Source organism: Urocitellus parryii, chromosome 6 (genome assembly GCF_045843805.1).
Source record: "Urocitellus parryii isolate mUroPar1 chromosome 6, mUroPar1.hap1, whole genome shotgun sequence".
Taxonomy (NCBI): Eukaryota; Metazoa; Chordata; class Mammalia; order Rodentia; family Sciuridae; genus Urocitellus; species Urocitellus parryii.
This window is the reverse complement of record NC_135536.1, coordinates 79,116,111-79,135,792: the sequence shown is the minus strand read 5'-3', so window position 1 is coordinate 79,135,792 and position 19,682 is coordinate 79,116,111. Positions and strand designations below refer to the sequence as shown.

The 19,682-nt window shown below is 36.7% G+C and overlaps 1 protein-coding gene across 1 annotated transcript; it reads right to left on the bottom strand.

Moving 5' to 3' along the window:
• Positions 1-18,156: 18,156 nt before the first annotated feature.
• LOC113199161 (olfactory receptor 11G2-like) lies at positions 18,157-19,131 on the bottom strand. Its single transcript, XM_026412040.2, has one exon. The coding sequence runs from the start codon at positions 19,129-19,131 to the stop codon at positions 18,157-18,159; it is 975 nt and encodes a 324-aa protein (XP_026267825.2).
• Positions 19,132-19,682: the final 551 nt, after the last annotated feature.

Here is a 19,682-nt window from a genome sequence, read left to right as displayed (position 1 = left end):
TTCAAGGACTATGTTAAATAGAAGTTGGGAAAGAGGGCATTCCTGTTTTGTTCCAGTTTTTAGAGGGAATGCCTTCATTTTTTCTCCATTAAGAATGATGTTGGGCTGGGGCTTAGCATAAATAGCCTTTACAAAGCTGAGATATGTTCCTGTTATCCCAAGTTTTTCTAGTGTTTTGAACATTAAGAGGTGCTGTATTTTGTCAAATGCTTTTTCTGCATCTATTGAGATGATCATATAATTCTTATCTTTGAGTCTCTTGATGTGATGAATTACATTTATTGATTTTCTTATGTTGAACCAACCTTGCATATCTGGGATGAATCCTAATTGATCGTAGTGCACTTTGTTTTGATATGTTTTTATATTTGATTTGTTAGAATTCTATTGAGAATTTTTGCATCTATGTTCATTAGAGATATTGGTCTGAAGTTTTTTTTCTTTGATGTGTCTTTGCCTGTTTTTGGAATCAGGATGATATTGGACTCATAGAATGAGTTTGGAAGTGCTCCCTCTTTTTTTATTTCCTGAAATAAATTGATGAGTGTTTGTATTTGTTCTTCTTTAAAGATCTTATAGAACTCAGCTGTATATCATCTGGTCCTGGGCTTTTCTTGGTTGGTAGAGTTCTGATGGCGTCTTCTATTTCGTCACTTGAGTTGTGTATATCATCCTGATTCAATTTGGGCAAATCATATGACTCTAGAAATTTTTTGATGCCTTTGATATTTTCTATTTTATTGGGGTCCAAGTTTTCAAAATAATTTCTAATTATCTTCTGTATTTCTGTAGTGTCTTTTGTGATATTTTCTTTCATCATGTATATTAATAATTTGAGTTTTCTCTCTCCATCTTTTCGTTAGCTTGGCTAAAAGTCTGTGAATTTTATTTATTTTTTCAGAGAATCAACTTTTTGTTCTGTCAATTTTTTAAATTGTTTCTTTTGTTTCAATTTCATCTCTAACTTTAATTATTTCTTGCCTTGTACTGCTTTTTCTGTTGATTTGTTCTTCTTTTTCTAGGGCCTTGAGATATAAAGTGAGGTCATTTATTTTTTGACTTTTTTTTCTTCTAAGGAATGAACTCCATGCAATTAACTTTTCTCTTAGAACTGCTTTCATAGTGTCCCAGAGATTTTGATATGTTGTGTCTACGTTCTGATTTACCTGTAAGAATTTTTCAATCTTCTCTTTGATGTCTTCTGTAACCCATTGTTCATTCAGTAGCATATTGTTTAATCTCCAGGTGTTGGAGTCATTTTTATTTTTTATTTTATCACTGATTTTCAATTTCACTCCATTATGATCTGATAAAATTCATGGTAGTATCTCTACTTTTTTGTATTTGCTAAGAGTTGCTTTGTGGCATAGTATATGGTCCATTTTAGAGAAGGATCCATGTGCTGCTGAGAAGAACATGTTTCCACTTGATGCAGGTTGAAATATTCTATATATGTCAGTTATGTCGAAGTTATTGATTGTATTATTGAGTTCTATAGATTCTTTATTCAACTTTTGTTTAGAAGATCTATCAGTGGTGAGAGATGTGTGAAAAAGTCTCCCAAGATTATTGTGTTGTAATCAGTTTGACTCTTGAACTTGAGAAGAATTTGTTTGATGAACATAGCTGCACCATTTTTTGGGGGGTATATATATATTTGATTGTTATGTCTTGTTAGTGTATGGTACGGAAAGTAATTACCATCTTTATCCCTTTTGATTAACTTTGGCTTGAAGTCTACTTTATTTGATATGAGGATGGAAATCCCTGCTTGCTTCTGCAGTCTGTGTGAGTGATATGATTTGTCCCAACCTTTCACTTTTAGTCTGTGTCTGTTTTTACCTATCAGATCAGTTTCCTGTAGGCAACATATTATTGGGTCTTTTTTTCCTACTCCAATCTGCTAGTCTATGTCTTTTGATTGGTGAGTTTAGGCCATTAATATTCAGTGTTACTATTGAGACATGGTTTGTATTCCCCACCATATTTGTTTATTTTTGTTATTTAACTTGACTTTTTTTTGTTATTTTGTTATTTAACTTGATTTTCTTCTTTGATTAGTTTTTCTTTTAGAGTACTGCCTCCCTCTGTGATTTTCATTGTTTTTTTGTTTTCTCTTCATGGATTATTTTTCCAAGGATGTTTTGTGGTGTTGGTTTTCTAGCTATAAATTCTTTTGTTTATCATGGGAGGTTTTTATTTCATCTTCAAATCTAAAGCTTAATTTTGCTGTATATCAAATTCTTGGTTGGCACCCATTTTCTTTCAGAGGTTGATATATGTTGTCCCAGGACCTTCTAGCTTTCAAGGTCTGTGCTGAAAAATCTGCCATTATCCTAACTGGTTTTCCCCTATATGTAATTTGATTCCTTTTTCTTGTGACTTTTAAAATTCTCTCCTTATTCTGTATGTTGGGCATTTTTATTATAATGTGCCTTGGTGTGGATCTGTTGTGATTTTGTACCCTCAGCATCATGTAGGCTTTTTGAATTTGGATTTCCAATTCATTCTTTATGTTTGGAAAATTTTCTGATATTATTTCATTGAATAGATTGTTCATTCCCTTGGTTTGGACTTCTTTGCCTTCCTCTAATCCAATAACTGTTAAATTTGGTCTTTTTATTCTATCCATATTTTTGGAATGTTCTGCTAGTGGTTTCTTACCATTATCGCTGTGTGGTCTATATTCTTTCCAAGTCTTTTCAAGATTATATATTTTATCTTCATTGTCTGATGTTGTATCTTCCAAGTGGTCTACTCTGCTGGTGATACTTTCATTTGAGTTTTAATATTTCTTTCATTTCAAGGTTTTCTATTTTTTTTCACCACTGTCTGTTGAGGTGATCTTTTGCTTCCTGTATTTGTTTATGTAGCTTTGTTATGGCAAAGATCACTTTGTCAAAGTGATCTTTCACTGCCTGTATTTGCTCTTTTATATCTTCCTTGAGTTCACAGAACATTTTAACCATGCACATCCTAAATCCTTCTGTGTCATTCCTCCTACTGTGGCTGCCAATGAATCTAATGATATGGTGTCTTCATGTGTTTGGGGAATTTTCTTCCCTTGTCTTTTCATGTTGCTTGTGGTCTTCTTTTCCAGCTCTGTGTGTCTAGATTGTTATTGTTTTTACCCTATAGGTTTGTAGTGCTCTTGTAGGGTTCCAAGACCTCTCCTTTGTGGGGAATAACAATGGTAACAGATTCCAATATCAACAATATACCACCTATGAAAAATGTATTGCTATTAAGATGTTTACAGTTTAGTCTAGATGTACAGAAATGTTGGATTCAACTATTACCTAAAATATAATCAGTAGTTTTGTAAAAAGGTTCACAGTTTCTGACAGTGGACAATAAACTTGGGGTGGGGCTTAGGACAATATGCTGAGCAGGTAGGATGTGATCATATAGAGCTAATATAATCTTAGGAAGTATGAAGGAGAAATCTAGTGAAGAAGATTAGTAGCAAGAGAATAGACAAGAGGTAATTTAGGGTAGGCAAGTATGTGGGATGACAGTAGAGTACATAAAACAAACACACATATGTTTTTAGAAAAATACAGATGCTAAAACAGGAAAATTTGGAGGGGGAAAGAAAAATGAAAGGATAAAAAGGAAAAGAAAATGAAGGGCATATATAACACCTCTATATTATATTATTCAGATGACTCAGTCCTCAAAGTCCTATTTTATGCAAAGTTCTTGGCTTCACATATGTTGGGGATGTGAGGGCTGGAGGATGGAGGGGTAGAAGAGAAAAAAAACAACCAACCAACAAAAAAATTGAAGGAAGAAGCCAGGGTTGCAGCTAGCTTTAGAAATTCATATCTTTCCTGCTTCTGTTCTCATCCAGTAGGTGGCGTCTTCTGTTGTAAACCGGTGTCTCTGCCCTCCGGTGGTGGAGGTAAGGAGGGTGAAAAGACTGGTCCTGGTGCTGGGTGCCTGGATTCGATGAGTGGCACCCACCAGTCCCTGCAGAAAGACTGCACCTCATGAGTCTCTTTTTGGGACTCCTTGCTTTTATAACATGAGTGTCAGGTACTATCTCCCTCTCTCACCTGGAGATTTCCCAGTTCCTGGTCTCTCCCTCTCCCCCAGCAGTTCTCAGTTGAGGAAACTCTCACCCTGGGGCTCCGTGATGACTCCCTGGTCACTCTGCACACCTGTGCTGGGCAACTACTCTGTTTAGTTACTGCCATTGGGGAGGGGGGAAGGTTTGAAATCTGGTACCTGGCCGCTGGAGATCCGATCTGGGAACTGCCCCCAGCTAAATGGTGAGAGTGTGGAGTCAAGACTGCTCCGGGAGTTTGGTGAGGTGGGAGGAGCCTAGTGTGGTGGGAGGAATTGGGCAATGATATTGTGCTGGGGTAGGTAGCAGCTGAGTGACTTGCACGGGAGTGGAGTGAAGTCTTGGCGATCTGTAGATGTATTGATAGGAGATTCTGCTAAGGCGCTCAGTGAGTCTTGCATGAACTGGAACTTCAGGCTTTGGGTCCTGCCCAGAGGCCTGCATGGGGTCACAGCGCTGGTGATTTCTGCAGAGAGCAGCTCGCTAGAAGTCTTCTAACACTCTCAGAGATGTAGTATTCCAAATAGGAGAGACCTGCAGTCGTGGAGGCATGGGGCACAGGGTGGCTCACTCCCCTCCTGCTGCCATGTTTTTTCTCTCTGGTTTTATAAAACAGCCTGATTTAATGAAGAAACATTGGAAGTTGGACTCTGCAGAGAAAATTAATTCATCTTTGACCTCAAGGAGATTACAGTACACCAAATCACTTGAATCAGAAAAAAAAAATCAGGTACTCTATCTTAGCAAAAACTCCACTGAAGAGCTAAAGTTCAGATCCTATTCATTTTTAGTAATTAAGTAAATACAGCATCTCCACTGAGGATAAGGATGGGTTGTCTTGGGGAAGTTAATATTTATAGGGAGGAGAGAGGAGGATGGGTTGCTGAACTTTCCTTCTTCACTGAGTGATTTCCTTCAGTACCTTCTACTCTTCAAGTTTTATGCAAGTTGGTCCCAAGCCACAAGGTGGCAGAATGATCCTCATAATTTCTTGAGCAAACTGATGGAAGTTCTGGGCCTGTAAGTGCCTACTCACTCTGCCTGAGCTACACACTGTTGGCTGGGAGAAATTTAGAGCAATTATCCAGAGTTGCATCACCTAGATCACTAGGTTTCTTCTGTCACCCACTCCAACCTATTCTCCTTTCAATGCTAACTCGAGGACACTGCAAATTTACACGTTGGAAGACATCTTACAGCATTTGGGGTTTCAGACTACATCTTAAAACTTTTTTATATCCTATTTAATGATCTGTTATAGAAACTGTCTATTGATTTTCTGCCATTTTAATGGCTGAAAAACTTCGTTCACATGAAGTTCTTGGTATAACAGTAATCTGTATACCTCAATATCCTTTTTAGTCCAAGATGAGATGTAACTCAGGAAAATTCTTCCATAAAACCACATCTCCCCAAGAAAATGTTGCAAAGCCAAACTTCCTGGAAAAAGTAGCATTCTCCAGAACATTCCCATACATTTCTCCACTGCAAGTTTAAACAGTGTACGTTTTTACAATAATTCTTCAAGTTTCCCCACAGGCTTCTCTCTTATCTTTCTCTTCTCTGTGATCTCTCAGTTGTTAGCATGACAACCCTGGCTCTGAGGTATTTGCAGCAAGCTCTTTGGCTTCTGCCTCATCACATTGTCTTTGGCCTGAGTCAGTGAAACAGGGAGAGCTTGAGTCATGTAGCCTGAATGTGCCAGGATCATCCTAGCTCATTCATTGCCCAGTAAAGCCAAATGTTCCAGTGGAGTGGCAAAAAATCAAAGAAACAATTGAGCAAAACTAATTCCTTCTTTTGGGACCAGGAAGTCACTTACTAGCAGAGTTAAAGGCCCCTGGTGGACACTAGGTCCTGTTTGGGTTTCTGGATGTGAGTGTGGGACAGAAACCGGCATTTGATAGTAATTAGAATGAAGTGTTCCACCTGCAGTGGGTGCTGGGTCATTTTTCTGCTGAGATCAGGTTTGGAAGCATCCAGGCTGGTGGAGGGCCAGGCACATTTGTGTTTGGGTTGCCTCTACTGCCATTTCTGCCTCCCCTGAGCAGGTGTGAAACTCTGAGTCTTTCCTGTTTCCTTTTGTCATTTGAGAGAAGGAAAAGAGACACTCACAGAGTTCTTTTTCATTTAATACTGAGCTGGGAGGAGTCATGTGCCATTATTTGTAGTCAGATTTGATTTTTATCATTCTGATGCTCTCTCCACTCAATATATTGTACCAAATTGAAACTAATTTGCAATAATAGTGAGTTTAAGACCTGCGTATTTAAGACTTCTTAGAGAGTCTCCCTGCCTTTGAATTAGTTTTCATAGTTTTATATTTTTTCAAGTCAGAAAGTTTAATACTCAAATTTCACATATGGGACAGTGGTAACACTTTGATATATCATGGTAATTGCCTAAGCCTTGCACACAGGACAGGGATTTTAAACAACTATCTTTGTAGGGTTTTTATGCTGAAAAAAATCTTGATACTTATAGTCAGCTCAGGTTACTCTCCATGCCCTCCACCTCCCTGTTATTGTGTCTACATGTAGTTTAAGAGCAATGATTTATGAAGGCTTTGCCTTTTTTGGATATCTTGGAAGATTATTATTTTAACAAATATATCTGCTTATATTATAGAAATGGAACTACATGTTCCATGTAAAATATGTCAAAAAACCTATCAGCAAGAAAATGATGACATAACCATTGGAGGTTACCTCTAGACTAGATGGAGTCTTATATTTATAGTTAGATTTATCTTTGTATTTAAATATAAAATTAACTATTATGTCTATATTTTAGTATTAAAAACTGGTTTGTTAATGTAACAACAATAACTCAATGTCCCTGTTCTGGGTAATTTTCTGAATGATCATCGATATAGCAATGAACAAAATGGATAAAAGTCCCAGATTTGCTTACTTGACATTTGCTTTACTTGACTGGCATTAAGTAAACTACATAGCTAGTGGTTAATGAGTTTAGATGGAGAAAAATAATAAAATATAAAAATAATTAAAAAATAAAAAATAATAAAAGAGAAGTTTAGGTGAGTGTGTTTGTAGGAAATGTCAGGGTTCAACTTATTCAATCTCTCTCCAGTTTTATTAAGGTTCAATGTTGAATAATATTCCACTCTATATATGTATCACATTCTAACTTTTTTAAAAAAATTAACTAATACACAAAACATAAATACACATAACATTTATTTCCACACTTCTGCTATAGCTTTTCCCTCTAGTTGTGAGGCCCACCCTCCCTTTGACCATTAAACATTAAAGTTCTGTGAGGCTGGATTCCAGACCTTCAAATTTTATTTTTTAAAACTTTTTTATTTGGTGCACATGACAGTACAATGATCTTGACAATTCATACATTTGAATCAGATGAGGTATAATTTCTCATTTTTCTGAGTGTACAGGTTGCAGAATCACATTGATCATGCAGTCACCTATATACATATAGCAATAATAATGTCTATTTTATTCTGCTGTCCTTCCTTTACCCCCTTCCCCTCCCCTCCCCTCCCATCACTTCTCTCTACCAAATCTAATGTGACACACTTTTTTCCCCTCACATTGTCATACATGTATTCTGTATAACCATGAGGGTCTTCTTTCATTTTCCATGCAATTTCCCTTCTCCCTCCTTTTCCCTCCCACTTCTCTTCCCTATTTAGTGGTAATCTTCTCATATTCTTCCTCCCTACCCCATTTTGAGTCACCCCCTTATATCAGAGAAGACATTTGGCATTTGTTTTTTAGGGATTGGCTAACTTCACTTAGCATAATCTGCTCTAAAGGCATCCATTTCCCTGCAAATGCCATGATATTATTATTTTTTAGTGCTGAGTAATATCCCATTCTACATAAATGTCATTTTTTTATCCATTCATCCATTGAAGGGCATCTAGGTTGGTTCCACAGTCTAGCTATTGTAAATTGTGCTGCTATAAACATTGATGTGGCTGTGTCCCTGTAGTATTCTGTTTTTAGGTCTTTTGGGTATAGTTTGAGAAGGGAAATAGCTGGGTCAAATAGTGGTTCCATTCCCAGCTTTACAAGGAGTCTCAATACTGCTTTCCAAATTGGCTTCACCAATTTGCAGTCCCACCAGCAATATATGAGTGTACATTTTTCCCAGAATCCTCGCCTGCACTTGTTGTTATTTGATTTCATAATGGCTGCCATTCTTACTGGAGTGAGATGGTATCTTAGAGTAGCTTTAATTTGCATTTCTTTGATTGCTAGAGATGGTGAGCATTTTTTCGTGTATTTGTTAATTGATTGTATATCCTCTTCTGAGAAGTGTCTGTTCAGGTCCTTGGCCCATTTGTTGATTGGGTTATTTGTTTGTTGTTGTTTAACTTATTGAGTTCTTTGTATACTCTAGAGATTAGAGCTTTATCTGATGTGTGAGGAGTAAAAATTTGTTCCCAGGATGTAGGCTCCCTATTCACCTCACATATTATTTCTCTTACTGAGAAAAAGCTTTTTAGTTTGAATTTGTCCCATTTGTTGATTCTTGGTTTTAACTCTTGTGCTATAGGTGTCTTATTAAGGAATTTGGGGCCTGACCCCACGTAATGGGGATTAGGGCCAACTTTTTCTTCTATTAGACACAGAGTCTCTGGTTTGATTCCTAGATCCTTGATCCATTTTGAGTTAACTTTTGTGCATGGTGTGAGTAAGGGATTCAATTTCATTTAGTTGAATATGGATTCAATTTCATTTAGTTGAATATGGATTTCCAGTTTTCCCAGCACCATTTGTTGAAGATGCTATTTTTTCTCCATTGCATGCTTTTAGCACCTTTGTCTAATATAAGGTAGTTGTAATTTTGTGGGTTGGTCTATGTGTCCTCTATTCTGTACTATTGGTCTACCAGCCTGTTTTGGTACCAGTATTATGCTGTTTTTGTTACTATTGCTCTGTAGTATAGTTTAAGATCTGGTATAGCGATACCACCTGTTTCACTCTTCCTGCTTAGAATTGCTTTAGCTATTCTGGGTCTCTTATTTTCCAGGTGAATTTCATGATTGCTTTTTCTATTTCTGTGAGGAATGCCATTGGGATTTTGATTGGAATCGCATTGAATCTGTAAAGTGCTTTTGGTAATATGGCCATTTTAATAATATTAATTCTGCCTATCCATGAGCAAGGTATATCTTTCCATCTTCTAAGGTCTTCTATTTCTCTCTTTAGGGTTCTGTAGTTTTCATTGTATAGTCTTTCACCTCTTTTGTTAAGTGAATTCCCACGTATTTTATTTTTTTTAAGGATATTGTGAATGGGGTAGTTTTTGTCATTTCCATTTCAGAGGATTTGTCACTGATATACAGGAATGCCTATGATTTATGGGTGTTGATTTTATATCCTGACACTTTGCTGAATTCATTTACTAGTTCTAGAAATTTCTTGGTATAACTTTTTGGGTCTACTAGGTATAGGATCATATCATCAGCAAATAGTGCTAGTTTAAGTTCTTATTTTCCTATAGTTATACCTTTAATTTCTTTCATCTGTCTAATTGCTCTGGCTAGTGCTTCCAAAACTATGTGAATAGAAGTGGTGAGAGAGGGCATCCCTGTATTTTTCCAGATTTTAGAGGGAATGCCTTCAATTTTTCTCTGTTTAGAATGATGCTGGCCTGAGGCTTAGCATAGATAGCTTTTACAATGTTGAGGTAAGTTCCTGTTATCCCTAGTTTTTCTATGTTTTGAACATAAAGGGATGCTGTATTTTGTCAAATGCTTTTTCTGCATCTATCGAGATGATCATATGGTTCTTATCTTTAAGTCTATTGATGTGGTGAATTACATTTATTGATTTCTGTATATTGAACCAGCCTTGAATCCCAGGGATGAATCCCACTTCAACATGGTGCACTATCTTTTTGATGTTTTTGTATCTGATTTGCCAGAATTTTATTGAGGATTTTTGCATCTACATTCATTAGAGATATTGGTCTGAAGTTTTCTTTCTTTGAAATGTCTTTGTCTGGTTTTGGAATCAGGGTGATGTTGGCCTCATAGAATGAATTTGGAAGTACTCTCTCTTTTTCTATTTCCTGAAATAGATTGAAGAGTATTGGTATTAGTTCTTCTTTAAAGGTTTTGTAAAACTCTGCTGTATATCCATTCAGTCTTGGGATTTTCTTGGTTGGTAATCTTTTGATGGCTTCTTCTATTTCCTCACTCTATACTGGTCTGTTTAAGTTGTGTGTATCCTCCTGATTCAATCTGGGCAGATCATATAACTTAAGAAATTTATCGATGCCTTCACTATCTTCTATTTTATTGGAGTATAAGGTTTCAAAATAATTTCTAATTATTTTCTGTATTTCTGTAGTGTCTGTTGTAATATTGCCATTTTCATCCCTTATGCTAGTAATTGGGTTCTCTCTCTTCTTCTCTTCGTTAGCATGGCAAAGGGTCTGTCAATCTTATTTATTTTTTCAAAAAAACAACTTATAGTTTTGTCAATTTTTCCAATTGTTTCTTTTATTTTGATTTCATTTCTGGTTTTAATTATTTCTTGCCTTCTACTGCATTTGCTGCTGATTTGCTCTTCTTTTTCTAGGGCTTTGAGATGTAGTGTGAGATCATTTATTTGTTGTTTTTTTCTTTTTTTGAGAAATGAACTCCATGCAATGAATTTTCCTGTTAGTACTGCTTTCATAGTGTCCCATAGATTTTGATATGTTGTGTCTGTGTTTTCATTTATCTCTAAGAATTTTTAAATTTCTTCCTTGATGTCTTCTGTAACCCGTTGTTCACTCAGTAGCATATTGTTCATTCTCCAAGTGATGTAGGATTTTTTCTTCCTTATTTTATTGTTGATTTCCAATTTTATTCCATTAAGATTGGATAAAATGCATGGTAATATCTCTACTCCTTTATATTTACTAAGAGTTGCCCTATGGCATAATATATGGTCTATTTTTGAGAAGGATCCATGTGCTGCTGATAAAAAGTGTATCCGCTTGATGATTGTTGATATATCCTATATATGTCAATTAAGTCTAAGTTATTAATTGTGTTATTGAGTTCTATAGTTTCTTTATTCAACTTTTGTTTGGGATATCTGTCCAGTGGTGAGAGAGGTGTGTTAAAGTCACCCATGATTATTGTGTTGGTGGTCTATTTGTCTCTTGAACTGGAGAAGAGTTTGTTTGATGAACATAGCTGCATTGTTTGAGGCATATATATTAATGATTGTTATGTCTTGTTGGTGAATGGCTCCCTTTATCAGTATATAGTGTCCTTCTTTATCCCTTTTGATTAACTTTGGCTTGAAGTCTATTTTATTTGATATGAGGAGGGACACCCCTGCTTGCTTCTGAGGTCCATGTGAGTGATATGATTTTTTCCAACCTTTCACCTTCAGTCTGTGTATGTCTTTTCCTATCAGATGAGTCTCCTGTAGGCAGCATATTGTTGGATCTGTTTTTTTAAATACAATCTACTAGCCTATGTCTTTTGATTGGTGAGCTTAAGCCATTAACATTTAGGGTTACTATTGAGATATGGTTTGTACTTCCAGCCATGTTTGTTTATTTTTGTTATTTAACTTGATTTGTTTTTCCTCTTTGATTAGGTTTTCCCTATACTGTGCTACCTCCCACTGTTAATTTTCATTGTTTTTTTCATTTTCTCTTCTTGTAATGTTTTTCCCAGAATGCTTTACAGTGCTGATTTTCTAGCTGCTAACTTTTTTAACCTTTGTTATCATGGAAGGTTTTTATTTCATCGTCAAACCTGAAGCTTAATTTTGCTGGATACAAGATTCTTGGGTGGAACCCATTATCTTTCAGTGTTTGAAATATGTTGTTCCAGAATCTTCTAGCTTTCAACATCTGTGTTGAAAAATCAGCCATTAACCTAATTGGTTTACCCCTAAATGTAATCTACTTCCTTTCTCTTATGGCTTTTAAAATTCTCTCCTTTTTCTGTATGTTGCACATTTTAATTATAATGTGTGTTGGTGTGGGTCTCTTGTGGTTTTGTACATTCAGCGTCCTGTAGGCTTTTAGGATTTGGATTTCTGTTTTATTCTTCATGTCTGGAAAGTTTTCTAAAATTATTTTACTGAACAGATTGCTCATTCCTTTGGTTTTGACCTCTATACCTTCCTCTATCCCAATAATTCTTAAATTTGATCTTTTTATGGTATCCCAAATTTCTTGGATGTTCTGCTCGTGGTTTCTTATCAGCCTTTCTGAGTTGATAGACTCTTTTCAAGGTGATATATTTTGTCTTCGTTGTCTGATGTTCTGACTTAAAATTAGTCTACTCTGCTAGTGATACTCTCACTTGAGTTTTTAATTTGGTTTATAATTTCCTTCCTTTCCAAGATTTCTGTTTGATATTTTTGTATAACCTCTTTCTCCCTGTAGAGTTGCTCTTTTGCTTCTTGGATTTGTTTATGTAATTCATTGTCAATGTGATCTTTCATTGTCTGCATTTGCTGTGTAAGGTCTTCCTTGAGACTCCAGATCATCTGGGCATGTATACCTTGAAGTCTTTATCTGAAATTTTCTCTGCTGTAGCTACCAACTCCACTACTGTTGAGTTGTCCTGCATTGTTTGTGTTCCTTTTTTTCTTTTTTTTTTCCAAGATGCTCATGTTTATTTCCAGCTCTGTGAGACTGCTGTGTTATTATTTTCTCCTATAAATTTGTTCTGCTTTTCTATAGCTTCGAGATCCTTTTTGATGGGAGACAATGTCTAGAGATGTTGGGTTCAATTGTAATTTAAAGTAAATTCATTAGCTTCATAAAAGTCATACAGATTCTGGTGGCATATAGAGAACTGAGAGTTGGACATAGGACTTTATGTTTAGGGGGAAAGATGTGAGGATATGGGGGTTAATATATCTTAGCTACTTTGAAGGAGAGCTCTAATGAAGAGGGTTATTAACAGGAGAATAGACAGGAGTATTTGGGAGTAGCTAAGTACTTGGGAGGACTATAAAAAGCATAAAAACATTCACCTAATTGCATTTAGTAAGTTACATGTAGTAGATGTAGTAATGCTTGGGAGGTTGGGAGAGAAAGAGAAGTAGGAAGAGGAGTACAAAGAAAAGAAGAATAAAGAGAGAAAAAAAAATGCACTCTTATAATTCTGTTTTCTTCTCCTCCAGTAGATGGCATTGTGCATTCCAGGTTGAGTCTCTGCTCTCAGGATGTAGGAAGCAATTAGTGTGGGGTGGCTCTCTCTCCCTTGCCCAGAGCCTCTCCAATCCCGGTCTCTTTGGGTTGCTCTTGGTTTCTATGACCCTCACTTCTCCTGCCTGCCAGGCCCCAATTACTGGGACTCTTCTCCACAGCTCTGGTTTCACTCTGGGTATGCAGTGCCCTGGCTGCCCCACACTCGTGATCAACTGAGCCCTCTCTTTGTTGGATAGTCACCCAGTCATCACAGCTGTGGAGAGAGGGAGTTAGAAACCGGCAACCTATTCTGACTTATTCCCTCTGATAGTCACACCCACTGAGAGTTGGCAAGAAAGGTTTTGGTTATTGCAGTTGGGGGGAGGAGGAATTGGAGATCAGGCGCCTTTTCAGTTTCACTCGGCTTTGATTTTCATGCCCAGCCCACCAAGAGTTGGTGAGAAAATTTTTGAGTTATCCCAGCTGGGTGGATGTGGGGGCTGCGGGTCACACACTTGTTATGTCGCCAATCTCGCTGCCCATGTGATCCGCCTAAAGCTGATGAGGTAGATTTTCCAAGATGGTGGCTGACAGTTTCCAGGCCGGGGTGTCCGGTGAGGAGGAGGGAACTGGGCTGTTTCTCCACTAAGTCCAAACTTCCAGTCCTCAGTCCCGTGCCCTGTGGGGACACGGGTGGCAGTCTGGCGCACTTTATCTCAACAGGATCTGAAATTTTGCTTCTCTGTGCTGCCAGAACTCCTCAGCGCTCAATTCCACCCGACTGTGGCAAGCTGCTGCTTAGCTGCACCTTCAAATCTTTTAATGCTATGCTCTCAAGTAGGCCATTCTATTCTTGCATACTTTGGTTACCACTTATTTGCCATAATTATATAAAATTACAATGTACATCCTTAGAATTTCCAAAGAGAACTGCTATATGATGTTTTCATCTGACTGCTAGATAATATTTTTACTTAGATATTTTGGAGGTGTCTCAAACTAAACTCCAAACTTGATCCAATGACCACAGATATTCATCATCTCCTCCTCTACCATTTATTGTAGCTCTTCATCTTCAGAGAACAATTCAGATGATCTACGTCATTTCCCTCTGGGGTAACCTAAACTTGATCCCTGAGGATTCTGAGAGCTTAGTTGCTCTGCCTTGTCAGGCTGTATATGTTTTTTTTTTCTTGTTTAATGTTATCACTGAGCATGAAAGTGCCAAAAGAAGCACCTGTACATCTTCTACATTCCATTCCTCTCTTCTGTCTTCCTGTTATGTAGTAGCAATCACTGGCAATCAGAATAAATCACTCCTAGTAGAGTAATTTTTGTCTTTTGGAATATTCTCAACAAATTGTGAACCAAGCCTGAGGTTCTCTATTAGTTAGCAAGTTGTGTGAAACCTGCTTCACTTCCCACTTGAAGCCAGAGGTCATTTCTCTGTATTGACCTCCATAACATTTCAAGGTTAAATTCATTAATGGGTTGTGGGTTCTCTGGCAGTTTCTGAGAAACTGAGATAGGGATGTGAAAGGTATGTGATAAATTTTGAGTATAACATGGTAAATTTGTATTAATTTTTACATTAAACTGTTCTATATACTTGCAGGTGAAAATAAAATTTCAACAAAAATATATCCTACAGTAATTTTTTTCCTCCACTATTATTTATCAATTGTGTGATATTCTGAAACTATGGAACATTTAGATAAGTTTCTAACCTATTAATATGACATTGATAAATATGAATTTTCCCACTCTTTTTTCTTCACATGGATTGTGTCTGGATACATGCCGCGAAGTCCGGCTGCAGCAAAATAACCCGGGGGGTGACGAGCAACTTGTGTAGATTGATACAGCAGGAGTTGGAGCCGTTTATTGTAGGTCAGGAGGGGTATTTATACATTCCACACAGCTTATCTAATTAACATAAACTAGATACAGCAGTCAACCAATAAGGAATCTCCACACTTAATGGCTCACTGGCGTTACTTCTCAAACCACTCCCTCTGCAAAATGCCAGGCGCCATCCTGACTTGTTTACAGACTCTAACGGATACATACTTTAAAATTTGTAGATCATGAGCACAAGTGGTTTGTTTTAATATAAGCTGATAAATACTCAGAAATAATTTATGTTATTGAAATAAATTAAGCAGGCTGTAAGGATGTTATTTTCTTATGAGAAAAGTAAGTGTTTACATGGTTTGAAAAAAAATGTCAACTTAAAAAAACTTAAGATTTTGGTAGTGTTTGAGGGGGGTGGGGAGACAAGAAATAATCTACTGAGTAGAAGAAATTTTTATTTATATCCTTATAAATAGTTTGTGTCTAAAAATGTATCAGACCACTATGAAGTTCAAATTTTGTTATATTTTTAATTAATAAGTTCTAAATTTAACAAGAGTTACTAATTTGGATTTCATTACATTAAGTGGCAACAATCTGAATTATGAGGTTAAAGTTTTGCTGGGCTACAGATAGTCTGAGATATGCAAAACCTAGTTAATTGTTGGTTCAAAGTTCATCGAAGAAGAAATGCACACACCTTAATAACAGCTAACAATACACTTAACTAAATACCACATATTTATCATCTCCTTTAAATATCTTCTCAGAAAGATAAATGACTATAGAATGAAAGAAACTTAGGAAACTAAAGTGAATTCAAAGTTAAAATGATCAGGAAGATGTCATCATCTTACAACTACACTAAAAATTTTGGGTGAGGTTGTGAATTGTTTTTCTATGAAAATGATTTGTTCAAGAAATTATTCACATTTTATTCACTTTATTTCTGTGAAATAAAAAAAACACAAAAATAACAACAAAAAAATCTGCTTCAAGAAGGTTGGGTTTGTCAGATCTTTGTCACTGTGACAAAAATACCTAGATAATTAACTTAAAGTAGGAAAAATTTATTGTGACTCACAGTTTTAGAGGATTCAGTGCATGGTCACCTGGCCCCATAGCTTTGGGCCTTTGGCAAGACAGACTGTCATGGTGGACAGCATGTAGTGAAACAGAGATGCTCAGCTCATGGCAGCCAGGAAGCAAAGAGAGAAAGGAAGAGCTGGGGATGAGATACACTCTTCCAGGCCATGGGCCCAGTGATCTGTTTCCTCCAAGTAAGCCCTACCTAGGAAGTTTCTACCACTTCCAAATAGTCCATACAATTATGAACCCATCAATTGATTAGTCCATTTATGAGAGTAGAACCCTCGTGGTCCAATCACTTCCCAATACTCACCTCTGGATTGAACATTTCTTCATTGGGGATTACACTTTCAACTCATCAGTCTTTGGGGGACATTTTACATCCAGACCATAGCAATATCCCTTCTCTTTTGAAACTGCTCAGAAAGACTTTCTCTTAAAGCCCAGACAACCTCAAATCCTTTCTTCTTTCTTTAAGGAAGACCATTACACTTGTACCTTGCTTTCTAATGTAAGTGTTTTTCTATCAGCTGTAATGCAGTTTTGTAAATTCCATCTTATTTTCTGACTGTCTTTCATTATATTTTAGAGAGTTAATGAGGATTGATGACCAGGATTAAAATAAAAGGTATTATCAAACTAACAATTGTGATTATATACACTTTAAAGAAGATATTTTTTTTTCTGATTTTTAAGCTTTTATTATGACTTAGTTCAAAGCATTTTATTTACTTTAAAAAAATTTTTAATTTATTTTCTAAAAAAATAAATGACAGTGGAATGCATTACAATTCTTATTACACTTATACAGCACAATTTTTTATATCTCTGGTTGTATATAGAGTATGTTGATACCAATTTTTGTCTTCATACATGTACTTTGGATAATGATGTCTATCACATTCCAGCATCCTTTCCCTGCCCCCTCCCACCCCTCTGTCCTATCTAGAATTTATCTATTTCTCCCATGCTCCCCCTCCCTACCCCACTATGAGTCAGCTTCCTTATATCAGAGAAAACATTCTGCATTTGTTTTTTTTTTGGGGGGGGATTGGCTAACTTCACTTAGCATTATCTTCTGCAACTCCATCCATTTACCTGCGAATCCCTTGATTTTGTTCTCTTTTATTGCTAAGTAAAATTCCATTGTATATATATGCCACATTTTTTTAAAATCCATTCATCCACTGAAGGGCATCTAGGTTGGCTCCACAGTTTAGCTATTGTGAATTGTGCTGCTATAAACATTGATGTGGCTGTGTCCCTGTAGAATGCTGTTTTTAAGACTTTTCGGTATAGACCGAGAAGAGGGATAGCTGGGTCAAATGGTGGTTCCATTCCCAGAGAAGAAAAGATATTTAGAGAGGAATATTGTAATTCTTAAATATGTCTCAAAGCTAAAACACTGAAATAGAATGTGGTCTCAAACCTGTCACAACATTAACTTTAGCACAGAGAGTAATATTCTGATGAGTGTCTAGCACGTTACATTTAGTGCATTTCTTTTGGGTAAAAAAATAGCTACTGAATTCCTAATCTGTACCATGGGTGTCATATGACCTCCCATTTTACATCTAGCTAAGGTTATTAATTTGTTTGTTTTGAAATCCTTACAGTAAGGATTTGGAGGTGGAGTGACAAGATCACATCAGTATGGCTGGACATTTTTCATACAGAAATCTTTTCTCTATCTTGGTAACCAGTGAAGAACAGTAAATGTGGCATGAGTTTGGAAACAAGGATAGGACCTATAGTACATTTCTATGTGCTCACCTAATTATGAAATAATAATTCTGAAACTGTATCTATACTGCCCTTTAGAAACTGAGTTATATATGAATTTTCTGAGATAATATTATTTCTTAAACAAGGCTAACCCATCATTGTAAAGAGTAATATTTAAGATACAAGGGGCTTTATTAATAGTTCCCTAACCAAAATTATTGAATTCTCCAGAAAATGTTTTCCACCATGTCTGATTAGGTAGGTTGAGAAGGAACTCAGTTAGCTATGATGTTTGATTTATGTTTTATGAACAATATTTCAGTCCCAAAGACTTTTCTGAGGGCAGCTTTCATTTCCTTGTTCCTCAGGCTATAAATTAGAGGATTACAGAGGGGTGTTATCACAGAATAAAATAAGGTAATGATTTTCTGCACTTCCACTGGGTGTCTGGATCCAGGGCTAACAAACATTACCAAAATAGAGCCATAAAACAGGACCACCACAGCTAGATGAGAAGCACAAGTAGAGAAAGCCTTGTGTTTGCTTGCTGCCGAAGGCATCCTCACTACAGCTAGAATCACCAGAGCATAAGAGCAAAGAATGAAGAGAAAAGTGCCAATCATGAAGAAAGCATTGAAGGCAGAGTAAATGAACTGGGTGGTGGAGTCTTCAGAACAGGACAGCATCATCAATGGGACAGGATCACACACAAAATGGTTGATGATATTTGGACCACAATAGGGTAACTGTGAAATGAGAACAACTGGGGTTATAAAGAGGATCAACCCACATGACCATCCAAAGATGGCGAGGCCAGTGCACAGCTGAATGGTCATGATGCGTGGGTAATGCAGGGGACGGCAGATGGCAAGGCACCTGTCAAAGGCCATGAAGCAAAGGAAGAAGCCCTCATCACACCCAAAGGAAAAGAAGAAGTAGAATTGTGCAAAACAGCTCACAAAAGAGATGGACTTGCTTGAGGAGAGAAAGTTGGCCAACATGTTGGGGACGGTGGAGGTGACATAACATATTTCCAAGAGAGAGAAATTGCCCAGGAGGATGTACATGGGGGTGTGAAGGCGCCGGTCTCCCCTCACAGCACAGGCAATGGCTGCGTTTCCCATCAGGGTCAGAGTGTAGGTCATGGAGAAGAGCCCAAAGTAGAGGAGCTGCATTTCTGGGCTGGAGGGAAAGCCCATGAGGATGAAGTGGGTAACAGAGAGTGTGTGTTCTTCTTTGGACCCGTTCATTGGTGTAGAAGTCACTGAGATCACAGAAGTTATTGTAATTTAATGTTGGATTTTGTTTTTTCCCTGGAAACATCAAATTACTTTATTATTATTTTTATTGCACTGGTACATTATAATTATATATACATAAAATAGAATTCATTATGCCATATTAATATATGCCCATCATATAATCTGATCACTCTCATTCCCCAGTACTTCCCTTCCCCTGATTTCTTGCTCTGCTTTATTAATCACCTTTATTATTTTAATTAGTGCATCATAATTACATATATATTTAGGATTCATTGTGGTCTATTCTTTTAAATATTTTTTCATTAAATTATAAACAATGAAGTGTCTGTTGATAGCAATAAGACAGTAGTCTCCACAACCTTTTTCTCAAGAGTAAAATTTTATTTTGTAAGTTACAGATAATAAAACAAAGCCAAAATAAGGTGGTGCATCTTTATAGTTTGGTAAGTTGCTTCATCTACATTTCTGTAAGTTGCTATATGTTTACCACATAGTCTCAGTGCATATGAAGCTCTTTCTAAAGCATAATATAAAGA

Coding starts and splice junctions, on each gene's coding strand:
- LOC113199161 (XM_026412040.2), bottom strand. CDS start 19,131: ATGAACGGGTCCAAAGAAGAACACACACTCTCTGTTACCCACTTCATC.